The sequence below is a fragment of the Aythya ferina genome, assembly GCF_964211825.1.
Source record: "Aythya ferina genome assembly, chromosome: 35".
In the NCBI taxonomy this organism is placed as follows: domain Eukaryota; kingdom Metazoa; phylum Chordata; class Aves; order Anseriformes; family Anatidae; genus Aythya; species Aythya ferina.
Window position 1 is genome coordinate 783,583 of NC_140332.1, and position 22,402 is coordinate 805,984.

General features: G+C 56.9%; 2 protein-coding genes across 2 annotated transcripts; one reads left to right on the forward strand and one right to left on the reverse strand.

The window, feature by feature from the left end:
- Positions 1 to 186: 186 nt before the first annotated feature.
- SAE1 (SUMO1 activating enzyme subunit 1) lies at positions 187 to 6,164 on the forward strand. The gene is given in 10 exon segments (XM_084501963.1): positions 187 to 591; positions 1,948 to 2,059; positions 3,332 to 3,505; positions 4,442 to 4,584; positions 4,686 to 4,785; positions 5,056 to 5,143; positions 5,235 to 5,379; positions 5,832 to 5,901; positions 6,036 to 6,057; positions 6,060 to 6,164. Coding segments are annotated over 10 exon segments (1,044 nt in total). The 5' UTR covers positions 187 to 490; the 3' UTR covers positions 6,149 to 6,164.
- A 424-nt stretch (positions 6,165 to 6,588) lies between these two features.
- LOC311425941 (uncharacterized protein) lies at positions 6,589 to 8,972 on the reverse strand. Its single transcript, XM_084502004.1, has 4 exons — positions 8,800 to 8,972; positions 7,224 to 7,434; positions 7,004 to 7,125; positions 6,589 to 6,726 (listed from the first exon to the last, which is right to left on the reverse strand). Exons 2-4 carry the CDS (start codon positions 7,408 to 7,410, stop codon positions 6,610 to 6,612), a joined length of 426 nt encoding a protein of 141 aa, XP_084358130.1. The 5' UTR covers positions 7,411 to 7,434; positions 8,800 to 8,972; the 3' UTR covers positions 6,589 to 6,609.
- Between the last annotated feature and the right edge of the window lie 13,430 nt (positions 8,973 to 22,402).

A 22,402-nucleotide genomic window follows, 5' to 3' on the forward strand; every position in this document is an offset into this window, starting at 1 on the left:
CCCGCCGGCCGCCGGAAAGAGCCGAAGAGCGGCGGAAAGAGCCGAAGTGGTGGTGTGGGGAGGGGGAGGGGGGTTGACGGAAAGCGCCGAAGTGTTGGGGGGGAGGCGGAAAGTGACGAAGACGGAAAGAGCCGAAGGGCGGGGGGAGGCGGGAAGAGCCGAGCGTTGCCGGAAAGAGCCGAAGCGCTGAGGAGCGGTGGAAAGCGCCGAAGTGTTGAGGGGCGCGGGCGAGTCCATTGCTTTCCGGGGGAGGGGGGGGTGGGTTGGCGGAGCTTAAAGCGCATTAAACAGCCCCGCTGCCGAGCCGAATCGCTTCCAGTCCCCGTTAGACCGCTCTCACACAGCGAGAAATCCGCGGTACCGCCCTCGGGGAGGGTACGGAGCCTTAAAGGAAGAGAAACTTTCCCTTTGACCCCCCCCCCGCCGTGCGCTGTGGGGGCGGCCCGCGGCGGCCGTGAGGAGACGGCGGCGGGCGTGAGGCGGCGGCGGGATGGTGGAGAAGGAGGAGGGCGGCCCCGGCGGCATCAGCGAGGAGGAGGCGGCGCAGTATGACCGCCAGATCCGGCTCTGGGGGCTGGAGGCGCAGAAGAGGTCGGGGGGAACAGGGGGGAGCCGGGGGGGGGACGGGGAGGACGTTGGGGGAGGTGTGGGGGGAGGGAGCTGCGGCCGGGGGGGGCTGGGGGTGAGGGGATTGTGGCCTGTGAGGGGCTCTGTAGGATCTTTGGGGGGTCCTATTGGGGATTTGGGGGGTTTATGAGGGGATTGTGGCCTCTGAGGGGACCTAGAGGAGGGTGGGGGTCTTATAGAGGATTTGGGGGGGCGGGTTATGAGGCGCTATGGCCTGTGAGGGGTCCTGTAGGGGGTTATGGGGACGTTTATGAGGGGATTGTGGTGTCTGAGGGGCTCGATAGGAACTTTGGGGGGTCCTATTGGTGATTTGGGGGGGGGTGTGAGGGGATTGTGGCCTGTGAGGGGCTCTGGAGGAGGTTGTGGGGGGCCCTATAGGGGATTTGGGGGGTTTATGAGGGGATTGTGGCCCGTAGGGGGTCCTATAGGAGGCTGAGGGGGTCCTATAGGGGGTTTGTGAGGGGATTGTGGCCTGTGAGGTACTCTGGAGGAGGTTGGGGGGGTTCTTATAGGGGATATGGGGGGTTTTATGAGGCACTATGGCCTGTGAGGGGTCCTAGAGGGGATTATGGGGTGGTTTATGAGGGGATTGTGGCCTGTTGGGGGTCTTAGAGGGGATTTATGAGGCACTATGGTCTCTAAGGGGCTCTATAGGAACTCCGGTGGGTCCTGTTGGGGATTTGGGGTGTTTGTGAGGGGATATGGAGGAGATGGGGGGTTCTTGTAGGGGATTTGGGGTGGGGGGTTATGAGGGCACTGTGTCCTGTGAGGGCTCCTAGAGGAGATTGGGGGGGTCCTATAAGGGATTTAGGGAGGTTTATGAGGGCATTGTGTCCTGTGAGGGGGGGGTCCTATAGGGGGTTTGGGGGGAGTATTGAGGGCATTGTGGTCTGTGAGGGGACCTGTAGGAATTTGGGGGGGTCCTAGAGGGGATTAGGTGGAATTTATCAGGGCATTACGGTCTGTGAGGGGCTCTGCAGGAGGTTGGGGGATGGCCCTATAGGGGATTTGGGGGGGTTATGAGGGCACTATGGCCGGTGAGGGGTCCTAGAGGAGGTTGGGGAGGGTCCTGTAGCGGATGTGGGGGGCTGATGGGGTCGCTATGACCTATGAGGGGCCGTAGCAGGAGCCCTGTAGGAGCTTGGGGGGGTCCTATAGGGGTCTGTGATATAAAGGGGTCGCTGGAGGGGCTTATAGGGTCCTGCCCCCCACGCTGAGGCCGTATAGGATTTTGGGGGGGGATTTGCCCACAATTTTCGGGCAGTGGGCCGGGATTTGAGTGACTTGAGGGTTTTTTGGTTTTTTTTTTGGATCCCACAGGCTGCGGGCGTCCCGCGTGCTGCTGGTGGGGCTGAAGGGGCTCGGGGCAGAGGTGGCCAAAAACCTCATCCTCGCCGGGGTCAAGGCGCTGACCCTGCTGGACCACCACCAGGTGAGCATGGGCCCCTTCTGCCGGTCCATTTTGGGGTGAAAGCGGCCTTTTTTGGGGTTAAATTGTTTTTTTTTTTCTTTTGGGGGGGATGGGGTGGGTGTTAAACAAGCTCTTTTACCAGGAAAACCATCTTTTTTTTGGGTTAAACCATCTTTTTCAGGGGTTGAATTGTCTTTTTGGGGTTGAATGAACCTTTTTGAGGAAAATAATCTGTTTTTTGGGGGTGAGAGTGTCCCGTTTTGGGGCGAAAGCGGCCTTTTTTGGGGTTGACTCATCCTTTTTTGGGGTTAAACAAGCTCTTTCTTGGGGAAAAATAATCTTTTGGGGGTTAAATCATTTTTTTTTAGGGGTCGAATCATCTTTTTGGGCTTGGATCATCTCTTTTTGGGGGCTCAATGCTCCTTTCTGAGGAAAATACTCTCTTTTTTGGGGGTTGAAAGCGTCCTGTTTTGGGGCACAAGTCCCATTTTGAGGTTGAATCATCCTTTTTTGGGGGCTAAATAATTTCTTTATTGGGGAAAATTGTATTTTTGTGGGTTGAATAATCTCTTTTTGGGGGTTAAGTGGTCCTTTGGGGGGTTTGAATGGTCTTTTTTTGGGGAAAATCTAATTTTTGGGGTGAAAGCATCCCATTTTGGGGTTGAATTGTCTTTTTTGAGGGTTAAATAAACTCTTTTTGGGGAAAGTCATCTTTTTTGGGTTACATCATACTTTTTTGGGGTAAAATACTCTTTTTTAGGGGTTGAATGGTCTTTTTTGGGGAAAATAATCTCATTTTGGGGGTTAAATTGTCTTTTTTGGGAGAAGCGACCTTTTTTGGCATTAAATGGCCTGGGGGGGGCGGGGGGGAAATTATCTCTTTTTGGGGGGGAAATGTCCTGTTTTGTGGTTAAATTAATTTTTTTGGTGGGGGATGGAATTGTCTTTTGGGGGTTAAGTAGTCTTTTTTGGGGGGTGAATCGTTGCTTTTTTGGGGGCTGAATCGTCTTTTTGGGGGGTTGACTGGTCCTTTTTGGGGGTTGAATAATTTTTTTTTGGGAAAAATGATCTCTTTTTTTTTTGGGAGGGAGGGGAAGGATCTCTCTTTTGGGGGGTGGGGGCGAGGCGTCCTGTTTGGGGCTAAACCCTTCCATTTCAGCACTCAAACCCAGTGCTTCCCACGATTTGCCCGCAGGGGGTTGCATTTTGGGGCCTCCTCGCCTTGATTAAGGTCTCGGGGCCATCTCAGGTGCAGCTTTTTGCCCGTTTTTGCCCGTTTTCTGCCTGTTTCAGGTCTCCCCGGAGGACACCGGCGCCCAGTTCCTCATCCCCGCCGGCTCCTTGGGGCGCAACCGCGCCGAGGCCTCACTGGAGCGGGCGCAGAACCTCAACCCCATGGTGGCCGTCAAGGCCGACCCCGAGAACGTGGAGAGCAAACCCGAGGAGTTCTTCACCCACTTCGACGCCGTAAGAGCACGAAAATGGGGCGAAAAAGGGGGAAATTGGGGTCGGGACGGAGCCCGAGGGATCAGCGCCGCTGCTGGAGGAGCAGAGCCTGAGGGTGGCGCCGTCCCAGGGACGCATCCCGCTCGGTTTTGCCCCCTCTGGGAAGGATTTTTGCCTCCCCCAAAAGGATTTTTGTCCCCTCTGAGAAGAGGTTTTGCCCCCCAGGAAGGATGTTTCCCCTCTCCTAGGAAGGATTCCCCTGCGAGAAGGATTTCTGTCCCCTTTTAAGAAGGATTTTTTCCCCCCTCCAAAGCATTTTTGCTCCCCCGGGAAGGATTTTTGCTCCCATATAGGAAGGATTTTCCCCCCTGGCAGGTTTTTCCCCTCTAGGAAGGATTTTTGCCCCCCCTGGGAAGGACTTTCACCTCCCAGGAAAGACTTCTCCCTTGTTTAGGAAGGATTTTTGCCCCCCCGGGTAGGATTTACTCCCCCCAAAGAATTTTTGTCCCCCGTGAAGGATTTTTCCCCCTCTTAACAGGATTTTTGCCCCCTTGGGAATGATTTTTGCCCCCTTTAGGACAGATTTTTCCCTCCCTGGAAGGTTTTTTCTTGCTCCGGGAAGGATTTTCACCCCTCAGGAAAGATTTTTGCCTCCCCTGGAAGTATTTTTGTCCCCTCTAGGAAAGATTTCCTCCCCCAGGAAGGAGTTTTTCCCGATCCCTGAAGTATTTTTGTCCCCCCCCCCCAGGAAGGTTTTCCCCCTCTCTAGGAAGGGTTTTGCCTCCCCCAGAAGGATTTTTTGCCCCTATTCGGAAGGATTTTGCCCTCTCGGATGGGGTTTTTACCCTTCTGTGAAGGATTTTCCCCCGTCTAGAAAGGATTTTTGCCCCCTGAGAATGATTTTGCCCCCTTTGGGAAGGTTTTTGCCCCCCCCGTGAAGGTTTTTTGCCCCCCCAGGTGTGCCTGACGTGCTGCTCCCGCGACGTGATGGTGCGCGTGGACCAGATCTGCCACAAGCACGGCGTCAAGTTCTTCACCGGCGATGTCTTCGGCTACCACGGCTACATGTTCGCCGACCTGGGCGAGCACGAGTTTGTCGAGTGAGCCGGGCCCCGGGCGGCCCCGATTTCGGCTTTTTTTTCACCTCAAATCTCGCTTCTTGGAAGCTCTGGAGTCCCCAAATCGCTGTTTTTGAACCCAGGGAGAAAACCAAAGTGGCCAAAGCCAGCCCGGGCGTGGAGGACGGCCCCGACACCAAAAAAGCCAAGCCGGACCCCTCGGAGACCACCATGGTGAAGAAGGTGAGCGAGCCCGGCTGCGTTTTGAGGGGAAAACAGCCAAGTTTGGGGCTGCCAACCCCAAAAGGAGGGTTTAGGGTTTTTCACCCCAAAGCTGCCCTAAATTGGGCTTTTTGGGACGCTGGCAGCGTTAACCTTGCGCAGGGACCTCCCAGCTCCCCGTCCCAAAAAGACTCTTTTTCTCCTCCAATCTCCCTTCCGCTCGTCTCTCCCCTCCCCGCCTTTTCCCAAAATGACGCTTTTTCTTCTCAAAATCCCCTCTTCCCCTCGCAGCGCGTCCTCTTCTGCCCGCTGAAGGAGGCGCTGAGCGGCGCCGGGGCGGCGCTGAAGCGAGCGGCGCCCGATTATTTCCTCATCCAAGGTGAGCCCGCGCCTTCCGACCTTAAAAACCCCAAGCCTTACCTTTCGGAAAAGCCCCGATTCTGAGCTTTTTGGCCCCGTTTTCCTCGCAGTGCTGCTGCGGTTCCGCGCGGCCGAGGGCCGGGACCCGGTGCCGCAGCGTTACGCCGAGGACGCCGAGCGGCTGCTGCGGCACCGCGGGGCCGTGCTGGAGGAGCTGGGCGCCGGGGCTGAGGCGCTGCCCGACACCTTCGTTAGGTCGGCTGCTTAATGAATGACTGAATTAATTAGCTGGGGGGGGGGGGGGTGTGGAGGGGGGTTAATGGGATTCGGGAGTCGGTGGCTGGAGGAATCGGGGGTGGGGCTGGGGGGGAAACGGGCCCTGCGGGGAGGGGTGAGGAGGGTGGGGGGAGTTTGGGGCTGAGGGGGTCCCCAACAAATCCTACTGCCCCCCCCCCAGTCCTTATGGGGCCCCTGTTGCCCCCCAAAGCCCTAATGGGGTCCCCCAATCCTAACAGCCCCCCCCCCCCAGTCTTTATGGCGCTCTTACTGCCCCCAAAGCCCTTATGCCCCCCCCCCCCAATCCTAATGAGGTCCCCCCCAGCCCCAGTAACATGGTGCCACCCCATAAGGACCCCCCTGCTCCCCCATGCCCTATAATGCCCCCCCGTCCTAATTTCCCCCCCACACTTTTTTGCCCCCCCCCCCAGCTTCTGCTTCTCCGAGATGGCCGCTGTCTGCGCCGTGGTGGGGGGCGTCCTGGGCCAGGAGGTGGTCAAGGTAAGGAGGCAGCTGGGGGGGGCAAAACTGCGTCGTGTCCCCCCCCCCCCAAATAAAAATACCCTCCCCCAGCCCCCCCTCGCTCGAGGGGGGGCTTTTATTTTGTGTGTCCCCCCCCCCCCTTGTCCCCGCAGGCCCTGTCCCAGCGCGACCCCCCCACAACAACTTCTTCTTCTTCGACGGCATCAAGGGCAGCGGTGTGGTCGAGTGCCTGGGCCCCCCCCCTGCCTCTATTTTGGGTCAATAAATGTTTGTTTTTGTTTTTTTTTTTTTCCACTTTCTGCCTCTATTCGTCTGTCTGTCACCCCCCCCCCCCCCCCCCGGAAAAAAAAAAACAAAAAACAAAACCAAAACACTCCTTAAATTTCCTTTTATTGAAAAGAAACGTACAAAAAAAGGGAACCCGGCATGTACAGCAGCCCCCCCCCTCAATTTACAGCCCCCCCTATAAAATATACAGCCCCCCCATACTATGTACACCCCCCAGAATCTGTACAGCCCCCCCCCCCCCAAAAAAATATATACACCCCCCCTGTACAGCTCCACCATACACTATGTACAAATCACCCTGGGGGGGGAGCACAATTTCACCCCCCCGGGCTCCAATAAATAAATAAATAGAGTCGTGGCCCCCCCGCCTCGCTGGGGGGGGGGTCGCAGCGGGCCCCCCTCCCCCCATTTTGGGGGGGGGGGGGTTGGATTTTGGGCTCAGTCGTGGTGCCGGGGGGGCAGCGCAGCCGCCTGCAGGTTGTAGACGGCGCCCAGCAGCTGCGACACCAGGCGGTAGACGTGGCCCCAAAAGGTGCCTCCACGGCGCTGGGGGGGCTGCGGGGTGAAAATTTGAGGCGGTTTAGGGCTTTTTAAGCACTTTTGGGGATTTTTTTTTTTTTTTGGGGGGGGGGGGGGGAAGCATCCCACCCCCGCCCCCCCCCCCATCCTCCCCCAAATCCCCTCTTCCCTCCCATTTACAGGCTCCGAGTCAGCGCCCTGCTTCCAACCAATGTGCACGCCCCCCCCCCCCCAACACCCCAACCCCGCGGGGGGGTCCCCGGGGCTTTATTTTGTGCCCCCCCCCCCCCCGTTAATCCCCCCCCCATCTCACCTGCAGCTCGTAGGCCCTCTGGAAGGCATCGCCCAAGCGCCGCAGGCGGGCGCCCAGCTCCTGCTCCAAGCCAGGGGGGGCCCCCCCAGCCCCCACCGCCGCGGGGGGGGCACCGTCCGCTCCTGTTAACGAGGGGGGGGGGGGGGGGGGCACAAATTAAACCCCTCCTAATTAATTTTTAATTGAGGGGGGGGGGGGTTAAAGAACCCCTTGCACTCACCGGGGGTGCCGGCCGCGGCCCAGCGGTGGGGGCTGAAGGCGATGGGGGGGGGGGCGCAGTTCAGGGGGGGCCCGGGGGGGGGCGGCGATACCCGGGGGGGGGCGGCCCCCCCCCGGCAAGCCCGGGGGTCCCGCAGGGCGGCTGCAGGTTCGCTGCTGCTGCTCCCGTCCCGCAGCGCTCTGGCCATGGCGCCCGGGGGGGGCTGCGTGGGCTGCGGGAGACAAAATTGGGGGATTTAGAAAAGCCGAAGGGGGGGGGGGGGGCGCACACCGCGGTGACCCCCCCCCTCCCCAAAAATTCCCCCCCCCCCCCTCTCGCTTTTCCCCCTGCCCCCAGCAGGGGCCGCTGTGGTGGCGGGCGCTGTTTGTAAACAAACCGGCGGGTGCCCCCCCCCCACGCGTGACCGCGTGCACCCCCACGCCCCCCCCCCCCACCTTGAATCCTCCCCCCCCCGGTGCCTCCCAGCCCCTGGGGGGGGGCCTGGTGTAAATGGGGGGGGTCCCACAGTTTAAATGGGGGGGGGGGGGGGGCACGATATAAATGGGGGGGCACGGTGTAAATGGGGGGGGGGGGTCCCACGGTTTAACCGGGGGGGGGGGTCGTGGTGTAAATGGGGGGGGGCACGGTGCTGGGAGGGGGTTGGTGCAAAGGGGGGGGGGGTCCCACACTAAGGGGGGGGGGGGCGAGGGTGCAAAGGGAGGGGTCCGACGGGGCTGGGGGGGGGGTCCCAAGGTATTAAACGGGGGTCCGCAGGTCCGGGGGGGGGTCCCACCGCTTGTGGGGGGGGGGGGAGGCAAGGTTGTGGGGGGGTCCCAGGGTTCGGGGGGGGGGTCCCGCTATTCCAGGGGGGGTCCCAGGGTACTAAAGGGGCTCTCGCGGTTCCAAGAGGGGGGGTCCCTGGTTTCGGGGAGGGTTCTCAGTTGTTTGGTTTTTTTTTTGGGGGGGGAGCGAGGGGGGGAGTCCCACTATTCCGGGGGGGGTCCCACAGTCCTAAAGGGGTTCCCTTGGTTCCGAGGGGGGGGTCCCAGGTTTCTGGGGGGGGTCCCTTGTTTCGGGGGGTGTTCCCACTATTGGGGGGGGGGGGGCACTTTCCTACAGGGGCTCCCTTGGTTCCGAGGGGGGGTTCTAGGTTTCCGGGGGCGTCTCAGGTTCCGAGGGGGGGTCCCAAATTTCGGGGGGGGGGGGGGGTCCCACGTTCCTAAAGGGGCTCCCAGGCTTTTGGGGAGGGGGTTCCTGCTTTCGGGGGAGGGGGTCCCAGATTTCTTGGGGGGGAGGGGGGGTCCTGCTTTCGGGGAGGGGATGTCCTGTTATTCGGGGGGGTCCCAGGTTTAGGGGGGGGGGTCCCAGGTTTAGGGGGGGTCCCAGGTTTCGGGGGGGGGTCCCAGGTTTCGGGGGGAGGGGGTCCCACTATGGGGGGGACCTCCCACGTCCCTAAAGAGGCTCCCTCAGTTCCAAGGGGGGGTCCCGGGGCTCCGGCAGGCTCCCGCCTTTCCGGACGGGGGGGGGCCCGCGGGGTAAAGGGGGGGTCCCGTGGGGTAAAGGGGGGGGGGTCCCGCGCCCCCCCCCCCCCACTCACCGCAGCCGCATGTAGCCGCGGGCCGGGCAGGGCAGGGCCGGGCGCTGCGCACGGCACCGGCTGCGGGGCGCGCTCTGGGCAGCGCGCGCCGCGCGCGGCCCCGCCCCCTTGCTCGCCCGCCGCGGTGACGTCAGCGCCCCGCCCCCGGGCAAGTTCGGGCTTGTGCGGGGCGGCGGCGGCGGCGGGGATCCCCCGGGGGGGGGGGGGCGGAGGGGGGGGAGGGGGGGTAAAGGGGGATAAGGGGGGGGTTATAGGGGGGTTATAGGGGGGTATGGGGGGGTTATAGGGGGTATGGGGGGTAAGGGGGGGCTATAGTGGGGTATGGGGGGGTTATAGGGGGGTTATTGGGGGGTAAAGGGTTATTGGGGGGCAGGGGGGGTTATGGGATGGGGGGGGAAGGGGGGACAGGGATTTTTGGGGGTTGTGGGGGGGGGTTGTAAGGGGGGAGGGGGGGTTTTGGGGTGTAGGGGGGCTGGGGGGGATAGGGTTTTGGGGTGAGGGGGGTTATGGGGTGGGGGGGGAAAGGGGGGGTCAGGGAGTTTTGGGGGTTAATGGGGGGGGTATGGGGTGGAGGGGTAAGGGGTGAGGGGGATTTTGGGGGTGTGGGGGGGTCCTGGGGGCTAAGGGGGGGTTATGGGGTGGGGGGGGGAAAGGGGGGGTTGTGGGGGAGGTGTAAGGGGGGAGGGGGGGTTTTGGGGTGTAGGGGGGCTGGGGGGGACAGGGTTTTGGGGTGGTGGGGGGCAGGGGGGGTTATGGGGGTTTTTGGAGTGCAGGGGGGTGAAGGGGGGTCAGGGAGTTTTGGGGTGCGGGGGGCAGGGGGGTAAAAGGGGGTTATGGGGGGGTTATGGGGTGGGGGCGTAGGGGGGGGGTCAGGGAGTTTTGGGGTGCCGGAGTGGGGGGTTAAGGGGGGGGGTATGGGGTGGGGGGGCTGCAAGGGGGGATTTGGGGGGGGGTGCGGGGAGTTTTGGGGTACGCGGGGCCGTTTTAGGGCCGGGGGCTCCTTGGGGGGGGAGGGGGGGGGTCTCTGTGCCCCCCCTCTCTGTGTTTATGTCTGCGCCCCCCCCCCCCCACATCCTCCCCCCGTCCCCCCCCGGCCGCAGCCACTCAGCGGCTCAGGCGGGCGGAGCCCCCCCCTCCCCCCTCCCGCCGTTTCCAGGGGAAGGTTTTTAATTTTTTTTTTTCTTTTTTTTGGGCTCCGAGCCCCGGTAACAGCGGCCGGGGCCAACCAGGCGCCTCCGAGCCCCGGCGAATCGGCGCCCGCCGCCCCCGGCCTTACCGGGCCCGGACCCCGGCACCCCCCGGAACCCCCCGCGCCCGGGGCTCGGTTTCAGGGGGGGACCCCAAAGGGCGCCGCTCCCCCCCCCCCTCCCCCCCCCCCTCCCGCCCCGGCCCGGCCCTGACCCCCTGACCCCGCCCCCCCCCCGCGCGCCTGCCCCGCCGCTCACCCCGGCCCCGCCCCTCCCCCGGCTGGCCGGCGCCGCCGCGCTCCTATTGGACGGCGCCGCGGGCCGCAGCAGCCAATCGGAAGCCGCGCGCCGCGCTGTATCCAGCCGGGCGCGCGGGCCCGCGCCGTGCCCACGTGGGTGCAGCTGTGGGGGCCTATGGGGGTCCTATAGGAACCCCTATAGAGACCCCTATAGAGACCCCTATATGCGCCCTATGGTATCGCATGTGTGCCCTATACACACCCTATATGTGCTCTACAGATACCCTATAGCTACCCCTATACGTGCCGTATAGGTGCCACTAAGTGTACCCTATAGGTACCCTATTGGTGCCCCTATAGGTACTGCTATAGGCACCTCTGTACATCGGTACCACTGTGGGTACAGCCCTAAGGAGTATAGCTATAAGTAGGGCTATAGGTGCCCCTACAGATACCGCTCTGGGTACTGCTGTATGTGCCCCATAGGTACCCCCATTGGTGCCCCTATAGGTACTGCTATAGGTACTGCCGTGCACCGGTATTGCTGTGGGTACAACCCTCGGTGCAGCTCTAAGTATGTCTATAGGTGCCCCTATAGGTACTGTTACGGCCTCATCTGTTCACATGGCTGCACACTCGTTTATGGGTCTGGCTATACGCACTGCTATAGGCAAAGCTATAGGAACCGCAGCTATACGCGCAGTTCCTGTGGTGGGTACAGCTGTTACAGCTATAGGTGCACCCATAGGCGGGGCTGTGCTCACCGCTGTAGGTATCAGCATGAGAACACCCCAAGGTGTAGCTACATGTGTGGCTGCAGGTGTTGCTATAAGTACATCCATAGGTACTCTGTACACACGGCTACGTATAGCGCTATAGGTACTGCTATAGGTACCGCTATAGGTATAGCTATGGGTGCAGTTATGGTTATAGGCATGTTTGTAGGTATGTGGATGACTACTGCTATAGGTACTGCATCCACAGGGATGCCTTTACATGCACGTATAGGTATGGCTATAGGGACTATAAAGAAGGCTATAGGTGGAGCTTTGGGCACTGCTGTGGGAACAGCTGTAGATACAAGTGCACCCATACATGCAGCTATAGGTGCAGCTGTAGGTACTGCTGTGGGTGTATCCATAGGTGCAGTTGCGGGTATGGCTAAAGGTATGGCATCCATAGGGGCACCTGCGGGTACCGCTATGGGGATGGCTATAGGCACCTCCCTACGCATGGCTGCAGATGTGGCTGGGGGTGCCCCTGTGGCTAGGTCCCTGGGTGCCGCTATAGGTACAGCTATAGGGGAGGCTGTAGGCACATTTATAGGTGCTGCTATAGTACGGCTATAGGTACAGCTATAGGCACGTTGCAAGCACAGTTATAGACAAGTTTATAAGTATGTCAAGTACAGCAGTAACTATAGGTATGACTATAGGTACAGGTATAGCTATAGGCATGTCCCTGGCTATAGGTACAGCTGTAGGTACGGCTATAGGTATGACTATAGGCATGGCCATAGCACATCCCGACCTGTAGGTACGGCTATAGGTACAGCTACAGGCACATCCCTGGCTATAGGCACAAGCCTGGCTATAAGCACACCTATAGGTCCAGCTATGGGTACAACTATAGGTACATCTACAAGCACGTTCCTGGCTATAAGCATGGCTATAGGTACATCCTGACCTATAGGTACACCTACGGGCATGTCCATAGGCACGTCCCTATAGGATGCACTCCTATAGGTACATCCATAGGTACAGCTAAAGCCACATCCATGGGCACAGCTATAGGCACATCCATAGGCATGTCCCTGGCTATAGGTATGGCTATTAGGTACCTCTATAGGTACACCTATAAGTATCTCTATAGGCGCATCCCTGGCTATAGGTACACCTACAGGTACACCTATAGGAACATCCCTAGCGATAGGTACCTCTAAAGGCCCATCCCTGCCTATAGGTAACCCCTCTAGGCTCACCTCTGGCTACAGGTACGGCTATAGGTACCCCTATAGGCACCCTATAGGTACCCCTATAGGCCCATCCCTGGCTATAGGTACAGCTATAGGTAACCACTATAGGTAACCCCTATAGGTAACCCCTCTAGGCTCACCTCTGGCTATAGGTACCCCTATAGGCACCCTATAGGTACCCCTATAGGCCCATCCCTGGCTATAAGCTCGGCTACAGCCCCCAACCCCCGCCCCCGCCCCAGCCAATCACCGCGCAGCGCCGCGGTCAGAGCCGCAGCTGCCATGGAGACAGCAGGGGGGCGGGGCCAGGCCGAAGCCACGCCCACGCGGGGAGGGGGCGAGGGCGGGGAGGGGCCGGGGGGGGGGCCGGAGATGGGGAGGGGAGGGGCGGTGGGAGGGGGGAGGGAGGGGAATGGGGACGGGGGGATATAGGGACGGGGATATAGGGATGGGGTTATAGGGACGGGGATATAGGGATGGGGATATAGGGACGGGGATATAGGGATAGGGTTATAGGGACGGGGATATAGGGACGGGGATATAGGGACGGGGATATAGGGACGGGGATATAGGGACGGGGATATAGGGATAGGGTTATAGGGACGGGGATATAGGGACGGGGATATAGGGACGGGGATATAGGGACGGGGATATAGGGACGGGGATATAGGGATGGGGTTATAGGGACGGGGATATAGGGACGGGGATATAGGGACGGGGATATAGGGACGGGGATATAGGGATGGGGATATAGGGGCAGAGGGATATGTTGGGGGGGAATATACAGACAGGGATCTAGGGATATGGGATTATAGGGACAAGGGGATATGGGGATGGGCATATAGGGACAGGGGGATATGGGGATGGGGATATAGGGACAGGGGGATATGGAGATGCGGGTATATGGGGATAGGGATATAGAGACAGGTGGAATTGGGGATGGGGGATATAGAGATGGGGATATAGGGACAGAGATATAGGGACAGGGGGAATATGGGGACGCAGGTATATGGGCATGGGAGGATATGGGGACAGGGGTTATAGGGATGGGGATATAGGGACAGGGATATAGGTATGGAGGGATATGGGGACGGGGGGACATGGGGATGGGGAGATAGGGACAGGGAGATAGGGACGGGGAGATAGGGACGGGGGGTATGGGGATGGGGGGATATGGGTACAGGGGGATATGGGCACTGGAGGATATAGGGACGGGGGATACAGGGGCGGGGGATATAGGGACAGAGATATATGGACAGGGGGTATGGTGATGAGGGGATATGGTAACGGGGGGATATGGGGACGGGGGGATATAGGGACAGGGGTCATAGGAACAGGTGATATAGGGATGGGGGAATATAGGGACGGGGATATAGGGACACGGACATAGGGACGGGGATATAAGGACAGGGGGATATGGGGAGAGGTGTCTAGGGAGATGGAGATGGGATATAGGGACAGGGAGATATAGGGATGGGGATATAAGGACAGGGATATAGGGATGGGGGGATATGAGGACAGGGATATAGGGACAGGAGGATATGGGGATGGGGGATATATGGATGGGGATATAGGGACAGGGGTATAGGAAGGGGGGATATGGGGACAGTGGGATATAGGGATGGGGATATAGGGAGATGGAAAAGGGGCATATAGGAACAGGGTGATATAGGGACAGGGATATAGGGACAGGAGGGTATAGGGACAGTGGGATATAGGGATGGGGGGTTATACAGACAAGGATATGGGGACAGGGGGTATAGGGACTGGGGGATGGGGACAGGGGGTTATGGAGATGGGGGGATAAGGAGATGGGGAGATATGGGGATGGGAGGATATACGGAAGGGGGATATAGGGCCAGGGGTTATAGGGATGGAGGATATAGGTACAAGGGGGTATGGAGATGGGGGGATATGGGGACAGGGGATATAGGAGTGGGGATATAGGGACAGGGATATAGGGACAAGGGAATATGGGTGTGAGGGGCTAGGGGGATATAGGGGTGGGGATATAGGGACAGGGATATAGGGATGGGGATAAAGGGGCAATGGGATAAGGAGAAGGGGGAGATATAGAGAAGGGGATATAGGGAAAGGGATATAGGGGCAGAGGGATATGGTGATTGGGGGAAATGGGGACAGGATATGGGGCCAGGGGATATAGAGACAGGGGATATAGGGATGCAGGTTATTGGGACAGGGATATAGGGACAGGGATATGGGGACAGGGGGATATGGGGATGGGGAAATGGGGACAAGGATATAGAGATATAGGGATATGGGGACAGGGGAATATAGGGAACGGGGGATATGGGGATGGGGGGTTATACAGACTATGATGTGGGGACAGGGATATAGGGACAGGGGGATATGGGGATGGGGATATAGGGAAAGGGATATAGGGACAGGTGTATAGCAACAGGGGGGTATGGGGATGGGGGGATATATAGACAGGGGTATATGGAAATGGGAGTATATAGGGACGGGGGATATAGGGTCAGAGAGATATAAGGACAGGGGTATATGGACAGGGGGATATAGGGACGCTGGCTATAGGGACAGGGGTGTATAGGGATGGGGGGATATGGGAACGGGGGGATATGGGGATAGGAGGATATAGGGATGGGGATATAGAGACGGGGATATGCGGATGGGGGATATATGCATGGGGATATAGGGACAGGGGTACATGGTGATTGGTGGATATGGGGACAGGGGGTATAGGGACAGGGGGATATAGGACGGGGGATATAGGGATGCAGGATATCAGGACATGGATATAGGGACAGGGATTTGGGGACAGGGGAATATAGGGAGAGGGGATATAGGGACAGGTATAGAAGGACAGGAGGATATGGGGACGGGATATATGGATGGGGATATAGGGACAGGGATATAGGGACAGGTGTATAAGGACAGTGGGGTATGGGGATGGGGGGATATGAAGACAGGGATATGGGGACGGGAGGATATAGGGGTGGGGGATATAGGGACGGAGTATATAGGGTGAGAGGGATAGAGGGACAGGGATATATGGACAGGGGATATGAGGACGCTGGCTGTAAGGAAAGGAGGGTATGGGGACGGGGATATGGGGATGGGGGGATACAGGGATGGGGGATATAGGGGTGGGGGAGTATAGGGACAGGGGGATAGGGATATGGAGATGGGGGATATAGGGGCAGGGGTGTATGGGGACAGGGATATAGGGACAGGTGTATAAGGAGATGGAGAAGGGGGATATAGGGACGGGGATATGGGGATGGGGGATATAGGGGTGGGGATATAGGGACAGGGGGGTTATTGTGATGGGGATATAGGGACAGGTATATAGGGACGGGGGGATATGGCAAAGGGGTGATATAGGGATAGAGGTATAGGGACAGGGATATAGGGAAGTGGAGATGGGGGATATGGGGACGGGGGATATAGGGATGGGATATAGGGACAGGGATGTATGAATGGGGGCATATGGGGACAGGTATATAGGGACAGGGGTGTATGGGGACGCTGGGATATAGGGACATGGATATAGGGATATGGGGATATAGGGACAGGGGGATATTAGTTTGGGGAGGATATAGGGATGGGCATATAGGGACAGGTATATAGGGATATAAGGTTGTGGTGACAGGGGGCTATAGGGATGGGGATATAGTGACGGGGTATAGGGACAGAGGAATACGGAATTCAGTGGATATAGGGGTAGTGGGATATGGGTATGTGGGGATATAGCGATGGGGATATAGGGAGAGGGATATAGGAACGGGGATATAGGGACAGAGGTATATGGGGATGGGGGGATATAGGGATGGCATTATGGGGACGCGGGATATAGGGACAGGGATGTAGGGATAGCAATAAAGGGATGGGGGATAAGGGAATGGATATAGGGACAGGGAGATACGGGGATGGGGTGATATGGGCACGGGGGGATATAGAGACAAGGGTATGGCAACAGGGATATAGGGTCAGGGGGATATGGGGACAGGGATATAGGGATACAGGGATATGTGGATTGGGTATAAAGGGACAGGGATATAGGGACGCAGAATATGGGACAGGGGATATGGTGACAGGGGGTATGGGCATGGGGGGATGGCAGTATATAGAGATGGGTATATAGGGATATGGGTACAGGGGAATATAGGGACAAGGTTATGGGGACAGGTGGACATGGGGACGGGGATATAGGACCAGGAGGATATGGGGATGGGGGTATAGAGGGATGGGGATATAGAGGCAGAGATATAGGGATATAGGGATATGGGGACTGGGGGATATAGGGACAGGGGATATAGGTATAGGGATATAGGGACAGGGGTATATTTGGACAGGGGGATATGGGGACAGAGTGATATAGGGATAAGAATATGGATAAAGGGGATATGGAGACGAGGGGATATAGGGATGGGGGGATATTGGGACACAGACATGGGGATATGAGGATATAGGGACAGTAGGATATGGGGATGAGGATCCAGGGAAGGGGGTATATGGGGACAGGGTGATATAGGGATGGGGATATAGGGACAGGAATATAGGGACAGGGGGATATGGGAATGGTGGGGATTTCAGGACACGGATATAGGGAGAGGGATATAGGGATATTGGGACGGGGGCTATAGGGACAGGGATATAGGAACAGGGATATAGAGACAGAGGGATATGGGGATGGAGATATAGGGACAGGGGGATATGGGGACGGAGGATATTGGGATGAAGGATATAGGGGCCAGGAGATATTGGGTAGAGGGGGATAATAGGGACAGGGATATAGGGATATGGGGACAGGGGGATATGGGGGGACAACCCTGTTGTGTGTGGGGTTGCATAAAGACTCCCCAAGGGAGTTCAGATGTACGCAAAGTCTTCTGTTTGGTGCTCGTAGGACTAGGCTCGTAGGGCATCCTAGAGTGCCCTCGGAGGCCTCTAGGGCATCCTAGAGGAAACTGGGGGTCACTGGGAGGCTTTCTGGGGCAGCTGGAGTGCACTGGGTGGCCCTGGTAGACCTGCAGAAAATTTAGAGTGAAGAGGAGCACAAGAGGCCTGCAGCGTGCCCGAGAGTGCACTAGAGAGCGCTGTGAGGCCTCCAGATGCCACTGGATTCCAGGAACAGTCCTTATTTTGCCTCTGTGTTTCAACAACACGCTCGTAGGACACCGTCGATTGCCCTGGGGGGCTTCTAGGGCACCCTAGACGACAGAGGGTTTCACTGGGAGGCTTTCCGTTGGAGCTAGGTGGTGCTGGTTGGTTCTGGTAGAACTGTGGAGGATCTAGAGTGCAGTTAGGCTTAGTGTCAGGGTTAGGATAAGTTAGGCTTTGGGCTAGGGTTAGGATTAGGGTTGATTCAAAGATCGAAGCCGAAATTCCTTTAAGTGGTATATTCTTTATTGCAGCACTGGATGCACGGGGGATCTCTCCACCTATCGTGCATACCCAAAGCAGAAAGCAGTCTTGAATTTATACAATCAATCTATCAATATTCTACAAGCACCTATACATATGCATTACCTATCCCCGCCTTCCCTCGCTTCTCATGCTAATTAGCCTTTTGGCACCTTGCGCCTGCGTAGAGCCTTCCAAGAATTGTGGGCAGGGGTCTTTGGGACGTGGGCAGGGGTCTCTGGAAGGAAGACCCCGAGTCTTCCTCACAGTGTACTTTTCACCTTTGGTCAGGAATCTGCTGAATTGGCATGTTTCTTAATTGCGAGAGCTGGTTGTTGCCAATTCTTCCGTTTGTTGTATCTTTATAATGAATTCCAATGTCCAGTTTTGAGATTTATAGTCCTTACGTTTGTTTCTCTGTCCGTCTGCCGCTTCCTTATCATGAGTTCCAGTGTCTTGTTTCGAGATATACAGTCCATGTCTGGGGATTGTCCTTGCCTCCCCAATGCCTCCCCAATACCTCCTTAATCACTACTTCACTGGGAAGCCTGTTCCAGTGTGTGACCACCCTCTTGGTGAAGAACCTCTTCCTGATGTCCAGCCAAAACTTCCCCTGCCTCAGCTTAACACCTTTCCCACGGGTCCTATCACTGGTGATTACGGAGAATAGGTCACCTGCCTCTCCACTCCGCCTCGCAAGGAAGTTGTAGACTGCGATGAGGTCCCCCCTCAGCCTCCTCTTCTCCAGGCTGCACAGGCCCAGTGCCCTCAGCCGCTCCTCATATGTCTTCCCGTCTAGGCCTTTCCACCCTCATCCGAGTCCACAACTCCTCCAAGTTTGGTTTCGTCGGCAAATTTCCTCAAAACACCTTCTAGTCCTACATCCAAATCATTTATAAAAACATTGAAGAGGACTGGCCCTAAAATGGAGCCTTGAGGGACCCCACTAGTGACCATCCGCCAGCCAGATGTGGCCCCATTTACCACAACCCTTTGAGCCCTGCCCGTCAGCCAGCTGCTCACCCATCGATGTTTTTGTTAAGTTGTATGCTGGGCATTTTGTCCAGTAGGATCCTACGGGAAACCGTGTCAAAAGCTTTGCTGAACTCCAAAAAGATCACATCAGCTGGTTTCCCTTGATCAACTAGATGGGTGACTTTATCATAAAAGGAAATCAAATTTGTTAGGCAGCACCTACCCCTCATGAACCCATGGTGGCTGGGACCAATGACTGCATTGTCCTCCAGGTGCGCTTCAATAACTTCAAGGATCATCTTCTCCATAATTTTACCAGGCACTGACGTGAGACTGACAGGCCTGTAATTGCTAGGGTCTTCTTTCTTATTACACTTCTTGAAAATTGGCACGACATTTGCCAGCTTCCAGTGTACTGGGACCTCTCCAGATTCCCAAGATCGTTGAGAAATAATTGAGAGAGGTCCCGCAATGACGTCAGCCAGCTCTTTAAGCACCCTGGGATGAATTCAAGCCGGACCCATGGAGTTGCACGGATCCATGTGGAGCAGTAAATCCCGCACACATTCAGGAGCGGTTGGGAGTCCCAGCTCAGGGCACCCTGGGTCCCAAAGCCCATCATCAATGTTGAAGATGGAGGCGAAGAAGGCATTAAATGTGTCTGCTTTGCCTATGTCATTTTCTTCTGTGAGGAGACCTTCCCCAACAAGTAGCTTGTTTTCTTTGGTTCTCCTTTTTTGATGGATACCCATCAATGCTTTCTTTGGTTCTCCTTTTTCTGTTCACGTATCTAAAAAAAAACTTTTTTACTGTCTCCCACAGACATGGCCAGCTTCAACTCTAGTTGGGCTTTGGCCACACCAATTTTCTCCCCACAAACAAGGAGCAGCTGAGGGAGCTGGGCTTGTTCAGCCTAGAGAAGAGAATGCTCAGGGGATGACCTTATCACTCTCAACAGGTACCTTAAAGAAGGCTGTAGCGAGGTGGGGGTTGGTGTGTGCTCCCACATGCCTGGTGACAGGATGAGGGGGAATGGGCTTAAGTTGCGCCAGGGGAGTTTTAGGTTGGATGTTAGGAAGAACTTCTTTACTGAAAGAGTTGGAATGGGCTGCCCAGGGAAGTGGTTGAGTCACCATCTCTGGAGGTCTTTAAAAGATGTTTAGATGTAGAGCTTAGGGATATGGTTTAGTGGAGGACTTGTTAGTGTTAGGTCAGAGGTTGGACTTGATGATCTTGAGGTCTCTTCCAACCTAGAAATTCTGTGATTCTGTGATTCTGTGAAACCCTAATAGCATCCCTGTATTCCTTCCTCGTCGCCTGACCCTCCTTCCAGCAGTCGTACACTTTCTTTTTTCACCTAAGCTCCAGTAGAAGATCCCTGGTCAGCCAGGCCGGCATTCTGCCCCGCCTGCCTGACTTCCGATATTTTGGAATTGCCTGATCTTGTGCTTTTAGGAGGCAGTGCTTAAAGACTGACCAGTACTGATGGACGCCGATGCCTTCAAAAGCAGTTTTGCAGGGGACCTTGCTGACTACTTCCCTGAGCAGCCTGAAGTCTGCTTTCCCCATATCTAGGGCCGAAGTTTGGTGGCAATTTTCCTTCTGTAACCATGAATTTTAAACCTTACCACTTCGTAGTCACCAGTTGGCCACCAATGGCCACCACTTGCCACGTCTCCCACAAGCCCCTCTCTGTTCTCCAGCAATAGATCTAGGAGGGCACCTTTCCTAGTTGGCTCCCTTTGCACCTGCACCAAGAGGTTATCATCTAGGTGCTCTATGAACCTCCTGGACTTGCTCGTGTCAGCTGTGTGGTGATCCCAATTGACGTCTGGCAAGTAGAAATCCCCCATAAGGACAAGGGGAGTTGATCTCGAGGCATCTCTTAGTTCCGCAAAGAACAATTCATCGGCGTTGTCGTCCTGGCCAGGTGGTCTGTAATAGACTCCCACAACGATATCCCTTTATTTGTTCATCCCTTAATCCTTACCCAGAAGCTCTCAACTTTGCCATTGCCCACGTGAAGTTCCACACAGTCCAGCCCATGCTTCACATAGATCGCCACCCCGCCACCTTGCCTACCCCGCCTGTCCCTCCTGAAGGGCCTGTAACCATCTATTGCAACACACCAGCCACAGGACTCATCCACCCTGGTTTTGCTTATGCCGATGATGTCGTAGCTGTGTGACTGGGCCAAGACTTCTAGCTCATCCATTTGGTTCCTCATAGTGCCTGCGTTTGTGTAGAAGCACTTCAAATGCGCCTCCCTACACGCAGCGCCTTGTGGAGCTGACCGCAGGACCTCACTAGCACACCGTCCCTCTGATTCTAGCGCACCATCCCTCAGCTCATCAGCGGCGTGCCTGGTTTTATCCCCTTCCTCCTTCGACTCTAGTTTAAAGCCCTATCTATCAGCCCTGCCAACTCCTGAGCAAAAATCCTTACCCCTCTCTGAGTGTGGTGGTTTTACTTGGGTGGGCAGCCAAGCTTCACCACGACCGCTCTCTCACTCCCCCTCCTCAAAGAGGAACAGGGAAAAAATACGATGAAAAGGGCTCAAGGGTTGAGATAAGGACGAGGAGATCGCACAGTAATTATCGTGACGGACAAAACAGACTCAGCATAGGGAGATAGTAAGATTTATTGCTTATTACTAACAAGCTAGAGAAGTGAGGAACAAAGCAGAGAAGCCAAAAGCACCTTCTCCCCCATCTACCCTCCTTCACCTTCTCCCCCCCGAGCAGCGCAGGGGAACAAAGGAACGGGGGTTATGGTCAGTCTACAGTGCTTCTTCTCTGCCGCTCCTTCTCGGTCATTCTTGTCCCTTGTGCTGTGGGATCCCTCCCACGGGATGCAGTCCTTGCTGAACTGATCCGACGTGGGCTTCCCACAGGCAGCAGCTCTTCCAGAACTGCTCCAGATATGGGTCCGTAGCACGGGGTCCATCCCTCAGGAGCAAACTGCTCCAACCTGGGTCCCCCACGGGCAGCAGCTCCTGCCAGGTCACCTGCTCCTGCGTGGTCTCCTCTCCATGGGCTACAGGTGTGGCCCGGAATCTGCTCCGGCAGTGGTCTTCCACGGGCCGCAGCCTCCATCGGTGCAGGTCCACCTGCTCCACCGTGGTCTCCTCCACGCGCTGCAGCGTGGAACCCTGCTCCACCATGGTGCTCCATGAGGCTGCAAGGAGACAACCTGCTTCACCAGGCTCCTCACCACAGGCCGCAGGGGACTTCTGCTCCGGCGCCTGGAGCACCTCTCCCCCTCCTTCTTCACTGAACTTGGCGCCTGCAAGGCTGTTCCTCACTCCTCTCACTCTCCCAGCTGCTGTGTGGCATAGTGTTTTTTTTTTCCTGTCTTAAATATGCTCTCACAGAGGCACAAAACATCATGACTTATTGGCTCAGCTCTGGTCAGCAGAGGGGCCCTTAGCAAACATGGGGCAGCTTCCAGATCCTTCTCACAAAAGCCACTCCTATGGCCCCGTGCTACCAAAACCTTGCCACGTAAACCCACTACAGGGAGGCGCATCTCATCTGGTGGTAGCAGGCCAGTGTCACATAGACCCTCCCATGATCAACAAGCCCAAAGTTCTACCAGTTGCACCAGTCCCGAAGATACATGTTAACGTGGAGTCTGCTTGTCAGCATCGATCCCCCCTATCGGAAGGACAGAGACAAACACAACCTGTGCCCCTGATCCTTTAAGTAGTCGTCCCAAAGCCATAAAGCCCCCTTTTTAAATAAGCGTTAGTAACAAAATCTTGAACAAGGTGGGGGTAAATTAACTTGGCTACAGCATTAAAGATGAGCTTTGCGCAGTGGTCAGTTGCTGGCTGGCTT